The sequence below is a fragment of the Mytilus galloprovincialis genome, chromosome 10, assembly GCF_965363235.1.
Source record: "Mytilus galloprovincialis chromosome 10, xbMytGall1.hap1.1, whole genome shotgun sequence".
Lineage (NCBI taxonomy): Eukaryota > Metazoa > Mollusca > Bivalvia > Mytilida > Mytilidae > Mytilus > Mytilus galloprovincialis.
The window spans coordinates 24928137-24949736 of record NC_134847.1 but is presented as its reverse complement, the minus strand read 5'-3'; the positions used below and the strand labels follow the sequence as shown (position 1 = coordinate 24949736).

At 32.9% G+C, this 21600-nt stretch overlaps 1 protein-coding gene across 3 annotated transcripts in view; it reads right to left on the bottom strand.

Moving 5' to 3' along the window:
• LOC143047239 (uncharacterized) overlaps nt 1–21600 on the bottom strand; it is a 56394-nt gene that overhangs the window by 7757 nt on the left and 27037 nt on the right. The window contains exons 9-13 of one of the 3 annotated variants that reach the window (XR_012969460.1): nt 20591–20908; nt 19750–19937; nt 7761–7845; nt 7227–7351; nt 5699–6454 (exon numbers count right to left, since the gene is read on the bottom strand). Coding sequence is in view for 2 of the 3 variants with exons in the window: in XM_076220256.1 (XP_076076371.1) it covers nt 5699–5758 (60 nt within the window). In the remaining variant the exon portion in view is untranslated. Of the gene's footprint in view, nt 1–5698; nt 6455–7226; nt 7352–7760; nt 7846–19749; nt 19938–20590; nt 20909–21600 lie in introns of those variants that run through there. The other 2 variants (XM_076220256.1, XM_076220255.1) reach the window with 2 other exon arrangements.

Genomic DNA, 21600 nt, shown 5'->3' with positions numbered 1-21600 from the left:
GAAGAGAGGTGAAATAAACTTTTGGATGTTGTATTTTAACTGATTTTGATATGGAAAGAGTGATTAGGCTAAGTGCAAAAAGGTAATATTTACAGTTTTCGGAACATCTCTTGACTTGTCAATAGGGGTAGGGATGTGTATTGGCTAAATTTGTAAAAGTGATTGCGTCAATCTTTCTGAATTTTGGATATACTTTTGGACAGGTACTATACATTACACACACAAAAAATTGGACAAAAGTGCATGGTGCAAATTTTTTAATGTGACAAAACGTTATAAAGAACTAATAGAGAAATTAATTGTGGTCTGTGGCCTAAGAGGCTGATACCCAAATTCTTGAAAATGAAGAAAGGGCCAACTGTTTTGGCAGAAAGTCACTTCAAATGATAAATATTATTGGTTTATTGTAATTTTTTTCAATTTTAATCTTGAAACTGGTTATATTTTGCAATTTAAGGCATTTTTGGCCATTTTGATGCACTAAAAGCCCTTTGACCCCAGTTTCAGCCCTTTCTGTCAATAATGTTGGACCCTTTTTATATTTTAATAATATATTACTACTCTATTGTCTTACAAAACATCACATCTTCAAAATGGATGCATTTTATTTGAAATATAGTCAGAAATTAACAGAAAGCTCAGCCCCTGGCTATAATGGGCAGTGTCAAATTTGGACAGGTTTATGTACACCTAATGGCAAATATGGAGTTATTAATTGTAAATTTCCAGACGCCAGGGGTCGGAGACAAATGCATGTGTACAGGCTTGCCTACATGGTGCATCATCAGAATATTATTATTGATAAAACTGATATTTCGCACCTGTGCCACAATTCGAAGTGCATTACTGTCGAACATCATGGTTTCAACAACAGCCGGCAGTCATGCGTTTCAACCAGTTCCTGTTTGGGCCACCCAGATCCCCTCCCTCCATGCAGAGTGGAGTTGAAAATGGACAATAGTAATTTGGGTAAAATGATTATCGGGTACTTCTATATTTTTATTTTACTTCTTTTTTTTTTCTGGGGCGGGCAAAAAAATATATTTTGTTATCAGAATGGGGGAAAAAAGGAAAAGAAATTTGGAAACTACTGTACAACAACTTTAGATTCTTTTTTTGATATTTGGGTGGCCCTGAAAAGGACCTGTTATGATTCTGTTTGCTGGTGGCTCTGGTATCTCAGTCTGCAGCAGGTCTTGGAAGCTTTGGTTTGCAGTAGCTGTCATGGTCCTGGAACTGTAAGGCAGGCTGTGGATCTAGTTGACCTTTGCAATAATAGTCATGCTTTTTGTTCATTTCTCTCCATGTCTTGTGCTCTGCCAGCTTTTCTGCATTCTGCTGTAATCTCCTCTTTTGAACTTCTGGTCTTAGTATGTAATCTTGGTTGTATTTAAAGTCAGTGTCCATTTTCTTGAGATAACGTTTACTTCGTTCTGAAAGTTCTACTTCTAGATTCGTACATTTAAGTTGTGTGGAGGTTCCCGGCATGTTGTTGTTTCTATGTACTCCTGAAGCAAGTCGTCCTTCCATATTTTTGGAGTAAATTACATTTTTGGGCAAATTAACACTCAGTGCTCTATGAACTCCTTCATTTTTGTTGGTATTGTAATAAAGTTTCATGCTTTCAATAGCTGCTGTAGTTAATTTCATTTTCAGGATTTCTTGAAGTAAAAATTTATCTGTTTTATCCATTTGCAGGGCAGCGATCTGGTATGTTGACAAGTAATGTGAATGACTCCACCAGTTGAGTGCATCATCACCTTTGCAGTTTCTGTGCCATGTCTGTTTTGTTCAGCTTGACCATTTCAGCTGCTACTCTGCTGGATGTGCGTTGCATACTGCTTCTACATGGTGGTTGTGTGTCCATTCCTGCAAGTAATTGCTGCACTGTTGTATTTCCAATTGGGCAGTCCTGCAAAGCAGATGCTAGGGCTACATTTGGTTGTCCTGGGTTGGGTCCTGGTTTGCCATTAGCTATTTCCTTGTACATCTTCATTCTGTCTCCAATAAAACCACAGGCTATGCATTTTAAGGTAAACTGCCAGCAAGTTCCCCACTTTTTCTGTTCATAATAGTCAGCATTAAACTTAGGACAGGATGGTGAGTCCACTTGGTGTTTATCATTAGTAGTGTTGAACAAGCTGAATGTCAGTTGACTGTCTATTCATCTCATACCAGAATGTAATTCTTTATTTTCTTCTCTTTTCAGGTCAGCATTAGCTTGCGGTCGAAGGGTACAGATGTTACCAGTTGTCTCCATTTTGCAGTCAGAAGATTTAAAAGTTTGCCACACATAGGAAGTACTTGCACTAGCTGATTCAGGGATCTGTATTGACGTCTGGCTTCTGCTTCTACCACTGGGTTTGCCTGCTTGGAAGCATCCAGGATGTCTTGGAGAGTTGTCTTTCTTTGACCATTTCTTGGTATGACCTTTAGTGAACATTTTGAAAAATTAAACTGGATCAGTTATATCGCAACTTGGACTAATGGCATAAAATTTGGAGACCCTGATATTTATAATAAAGTAGTGTACAATATCTGCTTTGATGTACATATTTGTCCTTTGATGCAATATGTGGTATGGTGTTACAGAGACACCTTCTGAGGCAACTCTAAATTAAGTGTTTTCTTAACGGTATCCAGTTGAGCCAATTATTTCATTTTCAGGGGTCCAGATTGAGATCAAAATCTATGAAAATATGTTACTAAATAATTTATTAAGTAATCAATTTAACAAGAAAGCATATTGGATGTTTTCTATTAACTTTTTAAATAAGTTTTGTTGTCAAATTTGATATATTTTTTAATAAATATTTTTCTAACAGAAGTCTTTTATGATATTTATTAAATCTCTTTATTGATAAAAATAAACAAATAGTTAAACTTCACTAAAAAGTTTATTTGAGTGTGATATTTCAAGGAATAAAGAAATTACACTAGTTTGAAATTTTTATTACATGTAACATGACCTGGTGTTTCACATGAATATTGGTACCCATACCTGTCAACCTGTGACGATGAAAATGCAGGTCATGACCTGCATTGAAGAATCAAATCTCAGGTCATACACCGTACAAACTTTTTCGAGCTGAATTTCAGTATTTATTGTACATTTTTCTTATAATTTAAATCAAAGTTTCCAAAACATCAATGCATGTTCACTTGGTTAAGTAATTTTTAAATCTTATTAATTATTGTTTCATTGCACTTTAAAATATTTTTATAAATTTGTGATTGATTGATTGATTGTTGGTTGCTTTATGCCGCATTAGCACAAAAAGGCTATATCGCGGCAAGAGATAATTCGAATATTTTTACAATTTAAAGCATATTTTTAATACATGTATAAGACAAAAATTCCTTCAATATACTAAAATTCTAGACTAAAGCAAATTAAATTTGTGTAACACAGTCTTATGTTCTTTACTCATAGTTGTGATGTAATTCAACCTCACACACCAAATATTAGGATATATTTTCCATAAGTAATTCTATAATGTTTGAAACCAGCTATTCAGCCATAAAACACATCTTTAAATTTTCAATTGAAATTAGACTTATAATAAAATATAGTAATACAGTTAAAAGAAGTATAGATGAACAAAATAATTTTCAACTTTTTTTTTTAAATTGTATAAAGGTATAAAAATAATGAAAAGTTATATTTCAATATGTATTTGAATTTTTTTTTTTTTTTATTTAATCTTTTTCACCCCAAAAATGTAAATATAAGGAATAATTTTGAATGGTGACAAAAAAGTGGAAGTAAATCTAGTTGAAATATGTTTGTAAAACAACAGTGCAATTTATTTACGACCTAAAGTTAAGGTAATTGGTATTAATTAACAGTGTGTTTGACACCAAAGTTGTCAAGTGAAGCCATGCACTTAATGGGCAACTTAATTTGACAGTTTACACAGCTAGATGAACTTCCTGTTCATGGAAGAATTACGAATTTGCCGGTATTTCAAAGGAATATTACTTATGAAATCAATCTCAAGGCTAAGAAATACGGGTGAAAACGGGTCATTTTCGGAATTCTCAGGTTATTCAATGACCCGGCGGGTGTCCCGGGTGATCCCTCAGAATTGTGAAAATCTCGGGTCACACCCGCAGAATACGGGTCAGTTGACAGGTATGTTGGTACCTCAGGTAAACAGGTCAAGTACCTGTGAATTTTGTCTAATTATTGTTTGAGTTATATTTTACTTATTAAAGATAAGATAAGCTAATTTTTAAGATAAGTTTTGAAAGTGAGTTTTCTATTTAAGTATTTTTAAAGGAATTCTATTTAATTTAATTTAACTAAAATTACAAGAATTTTTGAAAAAACCCAACTTCTATTGAAAAAAACATGATTTTTTAAATTTTTCTTTCAAATTCTTAAAATTTAGTCATTTAGCTTCTATAGACACCTTACTTTTTTTAAAATATCTTGTTCAACAAGAAAGTTATTAAACTTTAACTTTTCCTAATAGATACATGTTTTGTAAATTTCATGCCACAAAATTCCTGTAATTATTAACATGATGGTAGTGTTATTAAAAGAATCAGGACTACCATAAAACTTGTCGGATTGATTTAAAATTTTGTATGCTGTTTCGATAAAGAATAAACTTAATGCATGCTAATTTTTTTGGCATTTAGTTGAAGAATAAGGGTCTAATAGGCCCAAGACCACAATTAATGACCCTACTTTTCGGTGTCTACGAATATAGTTCCCTTTAATTAAGGTGTATTCTTTCTAATTTTTTTTTCTTTGCCTTTCTCATTGATTATTTAGTTTTTATGGGTTGGAAATGAAAGAAGAGAGGTGAAATAAACTTTTGGATGTTGTATTTTAACTGATTTTGATATGGAAAGAGTGATTAGGCTAAGTGCAAAAAGGTAATATTTACAGTTTTCGGAACATCTCTTGACTTGTCAATAGGGGTAGGGATGTGTATTGGCTAAATTTGTAAAAGTGATTGAGTCAATCTTTCTGAATTTTGGATATACTTTTGGACAGGTACTATACATTACACACAAAAAAAATTGGACAAAAGTGCATGGTGCAAATTTTTTAATGTGACAAAACGTTATAAAGAACTAACAGAGAAATTAATTGTGGTCTGTGGCCTATACATGCAGATAATGCCGAAATAATTGTCCTGTATCCGTCTGAGTACTTATGAAAATTATGTGTAAGTGAAACCGAGGTTTAATAGTAGTGGTTCTTATGATCGTTATACCAAGATATCATGCTCTGATTGGCTTATTTATTTTTCATTTTTATTATCTATCATACAATTGGTTATCAGTGTTAAAACCGGTAGTCATGTCTGTCTTAAAAGTCAGTCAGATGTTGGAAACAATGTATCCGGATGCCTTTATTTTCGTTTTTCTCCCAAAATAACCCAAACTGAATACTTATAAGAATGGATGACAAATGCGAATATGCATGGTACCTATAGGACATATAGGAGTATGATGATTAATTTATTGTGGGAGGAAGAGAAGCATCACACAAAATGAGATCTTCTCGTTTGATAGTATAGATACCCTGATTTTTCTATTCCTTGATTCAGAAATTCAAGAGGAGATAATCAGCCAAATAGATAAACTAAAAGCTACAGAAAGAAGTTGTGATGACCTGATGGTTCCCTTCCCTGATTTTCAAAATTCAAGGGGAGATAATCAGCCAAATAGATAAACTTACAGCTTCAGGTAAGAGTAGCAATACCCTGGTGGTTCTCTTCTGTTCTGTCATAAACTTCATGAGATGCTGGAAAAACAAATATCTGAACACTTTTAATTGGATTTGGAACAGTTTGTATAAACTTCTAACATCCTCCTCAGAATTATGAGCACCATTAACAATCTCCAGAATTTTTTGAACTAATGTTTGCTGCTTATAATTTTGAACATTAGCTTTTGGTATTTCACGTTTTGCAATTTTCAAAGTGTCAATGCATTCATAAATAATTAGGTTATCAAAAGAACTCAGCAGATTAAACTCGTGCAACAAATTTCATAGTACAGGAAATTCATATGAATGGATGTTATGACCAACAAGCACAGGACGAGATTTTTTCTGTATCATTTCAATTAGTTTAAGTAAGGTTGTTCTTATACTAACACTTTCAACTGGAACACCATGGCAATACATTTGGTTTCTCTCAAATGAGAAAGTAATGCCAGTAACATCACTGGCCTTTGATGAAATATATTGTCGTGGAGACACATACAGATTTAGCATGTTCTTCCCATCATATGCTGATATTTGTGTTATATCAGAGGTTCTTGATAACCAAGTTGTTTCTAAATCAAATACAACATAATTGTCTATGCCTTCCAAAGAATATTTAGTTGGAATCTTTTTAATGTCTCTTACCGACATATTTTCTTCAATTTGTGGTTGATATGTTTCTCCTTCTATAACTGCTGCTTGAATTTGTTGAAAAGTTTTCTTATGCTAAAAAAAGACAAAAAAAAAATATTCATAAAAATCTTGTTTATACCTTATTGTATTGTTACATGTACATTGTAAAATAAAGGGAATATAACTCTAAAAAACCATATCATTCTTTTGAAATGTCATCATCTTGTTTTCTCTTTTTTTGGCCAAATTGTAATTTATATTGACTTTAGCAATTTATATTAAAGTTTACCCATTTTACAATTTAACATAATTCATGTAAGTTTCATCATGTCCCTGTGCTTATATTTTTAAAGTTATGGTGTAGTTATTCTTGAGATAACTTCTCTTATATATGCCACATCATGCTTTCAATTGTACGACAGTTGATATACTCAATTTCAAATAAGACACACACCACCTATTCTTGGCCCTTGTTATTATCCACATTGAAATTTTTCACTTTAAAACACTTTGTTGGAGCGAGATCAATATACAATGTACCTGTATTTATACAGCAGAGGTAACTGCACTGATTAACAAAATTTTTGAGACACCTAACACGACACTTCATATCTGAGAAACAGGCAGGCTAAATCATATATTTATACATTCTTTAAAATTATCAATAAATTGCAGTGAGGTGAGACTTATATTTTCTCCCTGTTTAGGCCTAAATGTGACTTTGAGATGAAGAATCGCAATAAAAAGGCTGTTCCTTTGCTTTCTGTGTGTTTTTTGTTGTACATGTACTGGATATCCCATATCCTTTGGTTTTTATTTATATGGCTGTCACTAAATTGACTAATTATATGCCATGAAGTTATACCTTTCTTTTAAATCTGTCACGTTTGAAATGAACTGAGGAGCTAATCTTCTTTGCCAGAGTCTCTTTCTGTCAATTCTCAGTCCAACAGAAATAGTGCCTGGTGACAGCAATGTTTTCTTGTTAACCTAAAACAAGGTAAACTAGTGAGAAATGTTTTTGAAGACAAAAACATAACCCTCCCTTTAAATTCTAAATTTGACCTTTGGATCAGGTCACATGAAGGTCAACCACACACTACTTTATATTTAAACAATTAAAAACCAAATTAACATCATTTATGGTGTGGACAAGCATTGCTGAGAAAAATTTGATTGAAAAAATACAATTACTAAGTCCAATTTGAAATTGATCACCTTTGTAAGGTCATTCACCTTTGTACCAAATTTGACAAAAATCACTGTATGAGTTTTCAAATAATTGTTTAGAAACTTAAAAAGACAGGTCACAAACATTATACTATATGTTTATGTAACATGGGGTAAAATGAAAGAGGAAATACAGAGTATTTATAATATATAAGTTGTAACAAAATACCTTGTTTACCCAGGTATAACCTTCATTCTTCTGAAGAACTGCAGGTGAAACTCTTGCTTTTAATGAACTGGTTCCACCATATGATCTACAAAAAGAAATTTCACCAGTCATTTCACAGTTAATATAGTAAAGCAGCTGTCAGAAGATTAAACTAGCTAAAATTATTACAAAACTGTTTCAGGGGGAATATCTGTTCAAACTTTTTTGAATTGTACACTTTTGTTTCATAAGATCTTATATTAGTTTGTAAAATTTTGAAATTATATCTTTAAAGGTTTTGGAGTTGAATCCTCCCTCATATCAAAATTTTAATTTTACAAAGTGAAACTTAAATTCATGTTAAACCATCTGCACTGTTTGTTATTTTCTGTATATATAATGATGTAAAAATGAAGGATTGTATTTTTAAAGAATATGCTAATGATCATAGTTTAAAACAAGAATTCTTCGTAGTCAGTTTTCAGAGAAAAACATTCTAAAATAGTCAATTTTATATCATATATATATTTTTAAATGCCAGTCAAGGAATATACACAAGGATTATCTCCCTTACAACGTTCTCATAACTCGCAACACCTGGATGATTTCAAACATCTATCTAACATTGATCATCCGGTGTCTGCTTCCCTCAGTTTATCTTTCAGGTGCAACAAAATAAGACGTTCTCACTGTTTGAGACTTTCTATTAGAGTCTCATCATTGAAATTTTTATTTATGTATGTTTGATATTGTCGTCCTGTCATTTTGGATGATGGCTGAAGAGTATAGACACTCACTTGCTAGCAAAAATGCTGAAATTTTAGATTCAGATAGTGCAGGTGAAACGCCAACGGGTGATTTTCTCGTGAAAAAAATGGTGAGGACAACAAAAGACTATTCATCAAAGAAAAAGAAACGCATGTCAACGACAGCTGAACTTGAGAATAAGTTAACCAGTATGAAAGACAGTTTTGATAAGAAAATAGATATGGGGTCATCCATAATTGTCAACCATTTTCCAAAGTGTACAAAACGTACACTTTTTCAGACCCCCCACCCTCCCTCAAAAAGTGTACATCAACCATTTTCAGATTTCAAGAGAGGAATCAATCATTCTTAATAAAAAGAAGATCCTGTTTATTATATTTTAGTTTAATATAGAAATTTGCATTGAAAATAAACTAAAACATATCTGACTGTTTTATTTGATGACATCTATCTGTGATGGTTGTGTTTTGTTAGAATAAAGAGTTCAAAGATTAGTGTTTCCCCTATCACACAGTGGGAACTCCAACGAAAAAGGGCACCTAGAGCATGCAAAAGATTAACAAAAGGGCACATAAACTATGCTAAGAATCAAAGAAAGGGAAATGCATGGTTATATTGCATTGGTAAAGTATGGACTGACGGTTGTTGATGGAATCAGAGCTTAAGACAGCAATCAATAAAAGTGTAATGTTTTAAAACATTTTAAGTTTTTAAATTTCCCGCCTGTATTTCTATTTTAAAGGTCCCTTTAAACTATTATCGTTTATGCATATATACTGTAACGTGTACATATATTGGATAATTTTTAAGGTTAAGGTTAAACTTCATATGGAGGTGCTCCTAATTAAAGGTAGTCTGTTTCCCGGCCGTTATTGAAATTCTTGACAATACCGTCCGGTATGGGCTAATTTTATATTTGTATATTCCGAAGACATACTGAATGTTTTACGGAGGGGACCAACCTAAATTAACGGAGGCTTATGGTGTAACACCACTAATTCAGGCCCGGCCAGAAAGCACATGCCAGAAAGTAGTACATATTTAACACAAAATAGTTCCTACGCATGGACATAACTTTCAAAATATTTAGAATATTTTATTAATTTTGGTATCAAATGAAAGCTGCATGACTGGTGATCATTGCAGAACAATTTTTGACTGATAAATTTGAATAATAAAAAAATGGCATGAAATTTAAAAAGGAGGGTACATTTTGCCTTTTTGTCAGATCGGAAGTACCTGTTATGGTACATCCGAAATTCCGGGAACCAGTTCTTTCTTATGTGCCATGTAAGGTATGTTGATTTTTTCAGTACAGGACACCAGAAGGTGTTGCTTTGACATGCAATGATTGTCACTTTATTTGAACTTAAGATAAAAGAGCTGTGACCACTCGAAATTGAGGAATTTAACATAGAAAGCAATGGGGCCATTAATTAGTGGTGTACTTCCTTATACCAGAGACATATAATAATAATACAACATATAATACAATTGTATTATATGTCTCTGCTTATACTAAGAAAAATAAGTTTACTTCCGGTTTACTGGTTTACTGTTTTGGAATACATTACAAGGAAATTAATCGAAGGACCAGTTTAAAATCTTTTCACAAAAAGGCGTCTTGTCAAAATCAAAACATTCAAAGAATTTAGTGTTTCCATCAGTTTTGTTTATTAAACAGAGTGAAACGATAACGATCTATAATAAAGCAGATGAAATGACAATCGGGGGTACTGAGAAATGCTTGCAAACTTTTTCTTTAAAATTTTTTAGGCCTACAAGTTTACATTTTTGAAAGATTTAGTTTTCATGATTTGATCTTTTAATAGTTCAATCCGGATTGAGGAGAATTATGATATCGAAATGAATATCATCAAGTGAAAATAATAAAGAAAAAATAAGAAGAGAAACACACCCAAGCCAATTCTCGATTTTATACATCGACCTTCCCTACGGAAACGAAATAAATTCTGGAAATAAAAAAAAAGCGTACGGTAAAAATGTTGATTTTTTAACCCCCTCCCCCCAAGTGTACGTTTTGTACACTTTGGAAAATGGTTGACAATTATGGATGACCCCTATGTTATTTGCAGTTTTGAACAAGTCATGTGCTAAAGGTAGTTTGACTGTTGCAGAGGTTTCTCACCCTGTTGGTTTGGCCACACAGAGAGAACAAAGTTCGGATAACGTCCCAAGTACAGGGGAGCGTAGACCGGTAATTTCTTTGAATGCAAATCTTGATGAGGACTTGGGAAGTCAGGCCTCTACAATAAAAAAATTTCAACTTGTCCGAATAAAATTGTTACTTGTCCAATTTTTTTTTTATTAAAAATAACCTTTTTACATTTTTAGTTGATTAAAGGAACAAAACAGAATTTGATGTATTTCTTTTGAAAGTATGAGTCAAATACAACTGAATCTAGACATGTCACAGGACTTAGGTTATAGTTTTCATCAATGCTAGTCTCATCAGACTTTGCACATGAGGCACCATCTGATAGGCCTTACACTCATTGGATTTGTATCCTGGTTTGTTTTTAAGTTGAAAAAAGTTTATTCAAATGCAATTAATAAAAAGAAGCAGATAAGGTATGATTGCCAATGAGACCAAATGACACAGAAATTAACAACTTAAGGTCACCATGTTGCAAGTATTGTTTTTTTTTCTACTTATGATCAAATATGATTTTGTGAATTTTATGGTAAATAAAAAAAAATATTTTTGTGATAAATTACCCTTGGTATTTATTATAAGGAAAAGAATAAAGTAGCAAAATGAAGTACTGATTTGTCTTGGTCCCGAAATGTCTCCTGCTTGCCAAACTGTCTATCAATCATGTCTAGACTCTACTTAATATGTCTCCTACGGTGCCAAACTGCCTATTAAACTTGGAGCTGATCTTTGGAGGTGACGAACTGTCCTGTAAAGTTACCTTATCTACAAAGCGCAACATTGATTGGATCAGTAAGACTGGTTTCTGAGAATACATTATAGTAAACCTTTTACCTGTTAAAAAGTACATGACTAAGAACCAGTTAAAATTATCGATAATGCAAGTAAACATGTTGAAGAAAAAGGTTTTGCATTTGAATAAACAGAATACATAAACATTTCAAATTAATATTGGTTTTTCTTGTTTTTTGTTTATAATTACTTTGTTCATCAAAGTTGGATTGAATTTATTTTTTGCAGAATAATTGTACTTGTCCCGAAGTACAAGCTTGATACAGCTTTTACTTGTCCGACCTTTTTTCCCTCTGGTATCGGACAATCGGACCAGCTTTATTGTCGAGGCCTGGAAGTCCTAGAATTATTAGAAATGTTGATTTTGACAATAGGTCAGAAATTTCTCTTCATATAGACAGTCGTGAAAAGGCTGATTTACTTGGTCTATGTTCATCAGAGGATGAATATTCTTGTGGCTTAAGTATTCCTGTTTGTTCTCAGGCTGGTAATAAATCTAGAAATGTTGAAAGATTTAGCCAATATCTACAAACTCAACCTACTACTACTAGTAACAATGTTGAAAGTCAGTCAAATCAGAGACAAACAAGTAACTTTGATAATAATAACAATAAAATTGTAGACAAGCAGTCAGATAATTTAAATTTATTGTCTAAACTTTTCAAAGAAGATATTCCTTCAGAATCTTCTGGTATTTCTGGTGATTTGATCATTGATGAAGCGCAGGTTAGAATTCTAGAACATTTTTGGAGAATAAAAATCCAGAGAAACTTACAGCCTTTAAAGATGAATACCATAGTTGTTTTTCCTGTTAATGATAAATCTAATTTCTTTTTGCAAGTACCCAGTTTAGATGATTTATCAGAACCAATGATAAGAACTGTTCATGGTACAAATAGTGTTAAGTCATGGGATAACTACAAGCAGTTGGTTACTCAACCTTTAAAACAGATAGAAAATCTAGCAGGTGGCTTCACGTATGGGTATTATATCAGTGTTGTATATGCAACAAACATTAGGAACCTTATTAGAGAGGGTTGAAAATGAAAATGTTAGTAATGAAACTTGTCAAATGGTGAAGGACTTGTTAGCAATTTCGACAAAGTCTCTTGATCTGGTAGGACGCACAGGTGCGTTTAACCATATGATACGCAGGAAAGCTGCAGCTACTGAGTCTGGTTTAAATAACTTGAAAGATATACAGGCTAAAGTGTTGTATTTACCTCTTTCGAATGAGGGTGTATTTGGTAAAGGTTTGGAAGACAAACTTGAGAAACATATAGAACAACGTGAGCAACTAGACGATCTGTTACCAGAGAATAAAAACAATAATAAGAGAAAGTTTAAATCTAGTCAGGTGCGTCAAGATTGGCAAAATAAAACTCATAGTTATAGTTCTAACTAGAGGCTCTTAAGAGCCTGTGTCGCTCACCTTGGTCTATGTGCATATTAAACAAAGGACACAGATGGATTCATGACAAAATTGTGTTTTGGTGATGGTGATGTGTTTGTTGATCTTACTTTACTGAATAATCTTGCTGCTTACAATTATCTCTATCTATAATGAAACTTGACCCTATAGTTACAGAGGAAAATATTTTGTAAAACTTACCAAAATTTACCAAATTAATTAAATTTGTTAAAAATTTACTATAAAGGGCAATAACTCCTTAAGGGGTCAACTGACCATTTTGGTCATTTGACTTATTTGTAGATCTTACTTTGCTAACATTATTGCTGTTTACAGTTTATCTGTATCTATAATAGTATTCAAGATAATAACCATAAACGGCAAATTTTCCTTAAAAATTACCAATTGTGGGGCAACAACCCAACAACCAGTGGTCCAATTAATCTGAAAATTTCAGGGCAGATAGATATTGACTTGATAAACAATTTAACCCCTTTTAGATTTGCTCTAAATGCTTTGGTTCAAGAGTTATAAGCCAAAATCTACATTTTACCCCTGTGTTCTATTTTTAGCCATGGCGGCAATCTTGATTGGGTATTTTTTTCTGGAAAATTGGATATAAATAACAGACGACTAATGGGTCATGTCAGTAATAACAGAGAATTACAAACTAGAGTTTCTAGAAATGCCATTCTGGACAGGCATACGGAAAACCTCTGTGTCTTTAAAAGACTCGGATATTTTAATCCAAGAAATAAATACTCTTCTAGAAAAAGACGCTTTAGAATCTGTTCGCCAGCAAGATGCAGCAAAGGTTTCTACAGTACTTTTTTCCTAGTCCCCAAAAAGAATGGCACAATGAGACCAGTAATAAATCTCAGACCCCTCAACAGGTATCTCAAGAAAATACATTTCAAAATGGACACTCTCACAAAAGTATTAAACTTAGTCAAAATAGGAGACTGGGCCATTTCCCTAGATCTAAGCGATGCTTATTTACACATCCCAATATTTCAAAAACATTGCAAGTTTCTCAGATTTTCTGTTTAGAACCAGTGTTATCAGTGGAAAGTTCTTTGTTTCGGACCAACTTCTGCTCCGAGAGTCTTTACAAAAATGTTTCTGTAGTAGCAGCTTTTCTGAGAACTCAAATAGATCTGGATGACTGGTTAGTAGTCAATCGAAGCAAGGATCAATTATATCAAGATCGAAAGAATGTCTCTATCTCCTAATTTCACTAGGTTTTCTTATCAACAGAGAAAAATCAAGTCTAGTATCAACTCAAAAATGTATATATCTAGGGGGGCAGTTTAATTTGGACAAGAGACTTGTTTGCCCAACTCAGGAAAGAATAGACAAACTGAATATGGCGATATTAAGTCTTTCATCAGGGAATGCAGTGTCAGCATTTCACTTCCTACAATTACTAGGCATAATGGCATCTTGCATAGAGTTAATTCCGAATGCACGCTTGTTCATGAGATCTATTCAACTGCATCTCTTCTCATTTCGGAGACCAAGTTGTCAGTATCTTTCCATAAAGATCCCAGTTACACCACATCTGAAATCATATCTTAGATGGTGAAAAATTTCAGCAAACACGCTGAGAGGCCAATATTTTTAACTGGCTCAGACTTCTGTCACAACGACAGGTCACAAATGCTTCCAAACTGTGTATGGGGGTCTTATGAACAATCAAATTTTTTAAGGGGAATGGTCAGAAATACAGAGCAAGAAACATATAAATTCCCTAGAATTGGAAGTAGTGTTTTTAACGCTGAAACAATTCCTAAATCAGTTGAAAGGTCAATATGTTCTGATAAGATTGGACAATACCACAGTGGTACAATATATAAATGTTCCAGACCATATGAGTATTTGGACCGTACATGTATGGTCAAGACCGTATACGTATACTCATACGGTCCGACCATACGCCTACGGTCAGACCGTATGAGTATACGCTTATGGTCCAGTAGGAGCTGACCATATATGTTATTTGATCATATTGGTTTAATTTAAACAAACATTTATCACAATCTTTATATTTAGTTATACAAATTCATTGTTATTATTACAATTAGATAGATAAAATGAACAAACGAACAACTGAAATTAAATATTGTATATCTGAATCCTATTTTGGTACTCTCGCCCTGGGTGACACAAGTTACGTAATATTTTTTACATTTACATATTTGCAGTTCATGCAATTTTGTTCCTTTGCATTTGCATTTTTTTTAAACTATTGTCCTCCCACATTATGTTTACTTCCGATATCTTCAATTCAGTGATCATTATTCAATAAATGTATTACAGATCGACATGCTATATACAAGAGATTAACAGATTTAAAATAAGCGTGATTTTTTTTCAAAAGTTAAAATATAAAGTTTTTATTTCAATTACAATTGAACTATTTTAAATTGATTTGAGAGTTAAGTTATGTTGATCTGTTATATGCATTTGTATCTAATAAACTTGACCAACTTCTTAATATAAGTCTGACTATACGCATATGGTCCGACCATATGTGTATTTTGAAAAAGTATGCATACAGTGTCCAGACCGTACGGGTACGGTCCAAATACTCATACTGTCTGGAACATAAACAAACAAGGGGGGAGGAAATCACCCAGTCTTTGCTACCAAACAAAGGATTTGTGGAATCTTGCAATTCAAAACAATATTCGATTGAATGCTGCTCATATAACAGGAAAATTGAACATTTTAGCAGACCAACTCAGTCGGACCAAATTCAACATACGGAATGGTCAAACATGTAGTTCAAAATCTCCTTCAAATTTGAGGGACTCCTCTAATAGATTTATTTGCTGCAAAAGACAATCGTCAGACAGAAATTTTTTGTTCATGGATTCCACATTAGAAAGCTTTATAAAAAAGAAGATGTGGTATGATTGCCAATAAGACAACTATCCACAAAAGACCAAAATGACACAGACATTAACAACTATAGGTCACCGTACGGCCTTCAACAATGAGCAAAGCCCATACCGCATAGTCAGCTATAATAGGCCCCGATAAGACAATGTAAAACAATTCAAACAAGAAAACTAACGGCCTTATTTATGTAAAAAAAATGAACGAAAAACAAATATGTAACACATAAACAAACGGCAACCACTGAATTACAGGCTCCTGACTTGGGACAGGCACATACATATATAATGTGGCGGGGTTAAACATGTTAGCGGGATCCCAACCCTCCCCCTAACCTGGGACAGTGGTATAACAGTACAACATAAGAACGAACTATAAAAATCAGTTGAAAAAGGCTTAACTCATCAGATGGACAAAAAGACAAGTGGACTTGGCCAGGTACTTATACATCCCGACACAAAAAGACGCAATGAACAGATCTGAGAGTACTCGCAGTTATCTGACAGCTAGTTCAAAGCCACTAACAACTAATAAAAAAATCATGCATCTAAGACTAAACTATCAATCCGTACACTTCCAATGGTTCTGGATGCTTTGACAATTTCATGGGAGAGAATGTACGCCTATGTTTATCCCCAAATTTGTCTGATTCTGAAAGTCCTACAATATATGAGGCAGTACCTTTGTCAGATTTTGTTGATAGCTCCCAAATGGCCACAGAGACATTGGTATCCAGAGCTGCTTTAATTATTGATAGCAGTTATCATCAGAGTACCAGTAATTCCAGAATTGTTATGTCAACCGAAAACTCGGATTTATCTTCCAAATCCACAAGTTTTCAAGCTGACTGCATGGCTTCTATCAACAAACAGATTACAACAGAAGGCTTTTCTAAAGGGGTTAGACAGTTATTCTCCGCCGCATGGCAGAAAGGAACTCAAAAAGATTACTGCTCAAAATTCAAAAACTTCAAAAGCTGGTGTAGTACAAGGAAAATTGATCCCTATAAAATATCTTTAAGTCAGATAGCTGATTTTTTTCATATTTATTTGATAGTGGTTTGCAATACAGAACAATTGCAGGATATTGCTCAATGTTGTCCAAGGATTTACCTCCAATAGATAAATTCCAAATTGGACAACATCCTAAAATAATTAGATTGATTAAAGGTGTTTTCAATACCAGGCCAACAGTCGCATAACTATTACCTGAATGGGATTTGCACATAGTATTAAGAATGTTAGAACTGTAGTCTTTTTGACAATGTTAAACAAATGAGTTTAAAAGATTTGACTTTAAAAACTGCATTCTTAACTGGTATTACTGCATTCAGCAGATGTAGCAATCTGCCGGCACTAAGAATGGATGAAGGCTCCATGACAATACAGACTAAAGGAATTAAGTTTATAAGACATGGCCTAGCCAAACAGGATAGGGAGAAACATATTGGAACAAAAATTTTCGTACCTACATACACTGAGAATACCTCTTTAGATCCACAGAAAAGTTTGCTACAATATTTAGATAAAACAAAACCGTTGCGAAAAATTATAGTAGGACCAAAGAGGGAAATTATTTTTAGCTTTATGTGAACCTCACAAACCAGTTTATACCTCTCAGACAATTTCACATTGGAATGTTCAAATCATTAAACAGGCTTATTCTGACTCTGAATCATCAGGGAAACGGAAAATACATGTATGTTTTTCTATGTTGTGCTGTTATGCTATTGTTCAGAAAAAGGGAGAAAGTTTGGTACCATTAAAACGTTTAATCCCGCTGCAAATGTTTGCACCTGTCCTAAGTCAGGAATCTGATGTAAAGTAGTTGTAGTTTGTTTATGTAATTTATACATGTTCCTCGTTTCTCGTTTTTTTATATAGATTAGACCGTTGGTTTTCCCGTTCGAATGGTTTTACACTAGTAATTTTGGGGCCCCTTTATAGCTTGTTTTTCGGTGTGAGCCAAGGTTCTATGTTGAAGGCTGTGTAAAGCAAAATATTGTCCTATGAAATATTGTACCACAAGACAATATTTCATAACTATGTATCATGAAATATTGTCCTCGTCTATGGAAAAATGTCCAGAGAAGGACAAATTTGCATAGTGAAATTGTGTATGTATCTAAGACAATATTTCACAGATGAATACTATGGAATTTTGTCTTGTTAAAGGGAGGTTATATTTTGTGTGACTTAAGACAATATTTCATAGATAAATACTACCAAATTGTGTCCTATTGAAGGGAGGTTATATTTTGGTTATATTTCGTGAGTATTGAGACAATATTTCATAAATAGATTGTCATGGAATTTTGTCTTATGAAGGGGAGGTTATCAACATATATTCATGTATATAGGATTTTTTTCTGCGACATGTGCCTGTGTATATATTTACAAAATAAGCGATTGTCAGTACATTACTTATATTTGTACAGTATAATGTAATAAAATGAAACCTACGTTAGACAATTCTTTAATCTATAATAAACCATTTGTAATGTTTCTATGCAAATTTGAAACTCACTATTAGTAATAATATAAATTCTCTACTATACAAAACAATTTCAGTTATAAATCTAAAAATGTGCATGCTGCATGCTTGTGTACTATTTCTAATTGTGAAATAATTGGATTAAAAAATATTTTCAAAGCCAGTATTTCATAGTGAAGTATTGTCATGAACAGAATTTCATAGTGAAATATTGTCCAGGAGGTGTCCAAGACAATATTTCATTATGAAATACCGTCAGTGGACAATATTTTATATGAAAATTTGTCCGACAGACAATATTTCATGGAGGACAATATTTTATGTTACAGCTGTATATTGACCTATAATGGTTTACTTTTATAAATTGTTATTTGAATAGAGAGTTGTCTCATTGGCACTCACACCACATCTTCCTATATCTACATTCTACAAGAGCTATTGGTCCGACTTGGGCATTCTTTAAAGGAGCATCTATCAATTCGATCTTAGAATCTGCAGATTGGAGTTCAAAATCTACTTTCAGTAGATTTTATTTGTGTGAATTAGATGTAAATGTGTTACAGAAAATAGCCTAAGTTGATATTTTCGGCGAGTTGCTCAGCATGTTTTTTTTATTCATTTAAATGTTATTGGTGGCAGCATTTTCAATGGTGGAAGTATTTTATATGTTTTTAACTATGAACTACTTTTTGAAATTATGATGAAGTTTGAAATGACTAAGAATCACAGAGAAGTTTTCTGTTATTGAGATGTGTGGTGTAGAAAGTCTCTTCAGGTGAGATAATTTATTTATAACACTCCTCCTAAGGTTCAGACTGCTTTGAAATCAGTAGTAATCCTTGTGTATATTCCTGGACTGGTAAGTAAAAATATATATGATATAAAATTAAGAATTTGTTTTCAAGTTCTAATTTTATGAATCTTTTCTACTTACCAGTCAAGGCTCCCACCATCTCCCCAGTTATAAATAATTTTCGTTATAGGGAATATTTTGTGCCCGCCGATAAACTGAGGGAAGCAGACACCCGGATGATCAATGTTAGATAGATGTTTGAAATCATCCAGGTGTTGCGAGTAATGAGAACGTTGTAAGGGAGATAATCCTTGTGTATATTCCTTGACTGGTAAGTAAAATTAATTCATAAAACTAGAACTCGAAAACAAATTCTCAATTTTCTTATGACAGATAAACAGCAATCATCTCCCTTTGAAATTGAAAGAATTCTATTTTGTATTGTTATTTTGGGGGATATTTTTACTTAAAGGTTATAATCAAATGTTTTTAGTTACTGACCTATTTTTTGGAGCTTTGCTTGCAACTATATTCTTGTAATTTTCTGTCAATATCTCTAACTGCTAGCGCAGGTTCTCATTTTTCAATGGTTCACCTTTTTATTTTGTATTGTTATGTTTATATTCATTTTCTATGTGTTAGATGTTGGAATATTTTGGTGGATGTTTATACTTACAGGTTATAATCAATGTTTTTAGTTACTGACTTAATTTTTGGAGCCTTGCTTGCAACTATATTGTTGAAATTTTCATTGCTCTGTGTTGAGCCTAAATCTACAAGTTAGCTTGATCTTTTCTTGTAATTTTCTGTCACTGACGCAGGTTCTCATTTTTCAATGGTTCACCTTTTGGGAGATGTTTATATCTGAAATGATATCAAAGAAGATAGTTGAAATTTCATACATTATATGAATGTTGATTTATGGCAATGTTTCAAATTGATCTATACTATACAATTTTATTTACCTAGTTAAATAGCCTGCTAGAATATTGCTAAAGAGACTGAACTGTGTTATTCTTTATGTATTGTAATGCATATTTTTTTATAACAAGGATTTTGATTAGACAACATCACATATCTTCAGGGGGTAAAACTGATGATGTACCTGTTGGATGAAGTTTTTTGCGCTGTGCCGCAGATGACATTTGTGCATAACAATAACAGTGTTGAATTTGAATATTTGCTGACGGTTTTATCTTACATTTTATAGTCACCCAAAAATTCATTTGGTGATAGTAACATCACAGATGGAATAGTCCATTGACAAGTACTCAAATACAACACAATTATTGTTCAATTCCAGTAAAAAATGTTCATCAATTAACCATAACAAGTCTTTTTATTATCTGTAAATTATTTTGGTCCTAATGATCTTACAATTGTATTTACTTGTAGAAAAATCTTTTGTTTTTGTTTGTTTTATAGAATGCGGGGATGTATCACTCTTAATAAAAAAAATACTAAAAAAAACTTTCATATATATGTAAAACATCTTTCAAATTAAAAAAAATTCAAACCTGTATGTTGATGGTTGCTTGGAATATGTGCACCAATCTCCAGAACAGCCTGAATGGTCTTCAAAGAGGTGTGGAACTATACTGTCTAATCTTTCACAAAGTTCATCCTTCTTTGACTGTTTTGAACATACAGTTGTTTCAACAGATTTTTCTTGACATGGTTCTTGTCTCTTTTTTTATTTTTTTCAAATTTTTGCTTTAGCCTTGAGGTTGTTCAAGAGTCATTATCTGTGTGAATAGTGCCAACAGTGCACCCTCTGTCGTCCATCCTTGTAACCATGGACAAAGCCATGTCAGGCTCCATGCCTTTTCTAGACCCTGTGACAAAAAAGGACATTGTAATTAATACAATTAATCATGTGAGAACTGTTTTGTATGACTGAAACATATTTCATCTCCCTTCTTATAACTTACAAAACTAAATTATTTGACATTGTAGTCTAAGAATAAGGTCATTTAAAGGTCATGGTGGTACACAACACACATACTTGATTTGTAAGTGCATAGCCATAAGGTGGTGTTATGACTATGCAATCATAAACCAAATTGCATTGTCCTTTTTTCAAGGACCAAAACAAAAAAAATTGTTTTAGTAACTGTAATAATTGAAACTAGACTCATTGAGATGGAAGACATCCCTGTGGGCCTCGTTGTGAATAATGTGTGGAATTTATTTATATCTTTTTACCCTTAAAGACATGTGATTGTCAACACAACCAAAGTTTTTTACCTTGACCTTTGACCTAGAAAGTTGCACATACATAAAGACACACCCTCTGCAGTGTTTTCCCCAGGAATTTTGGATAGAATCACATTTGGCTGTATTTTTTTTCAATGTTATTTGACGCGTCACAGCAATGCTTTATATTATCCTGTTTTCTATATTCATTTTAATTTTATAGTTACAAAAATTATTTTTTTCGTCTTGGGCCAAATAAATATATGTGTGGTCATACCTATCCAACTTTAGAATGTAAATTTTATATAAAAAGAAAAAGAAAGTTGGCAAT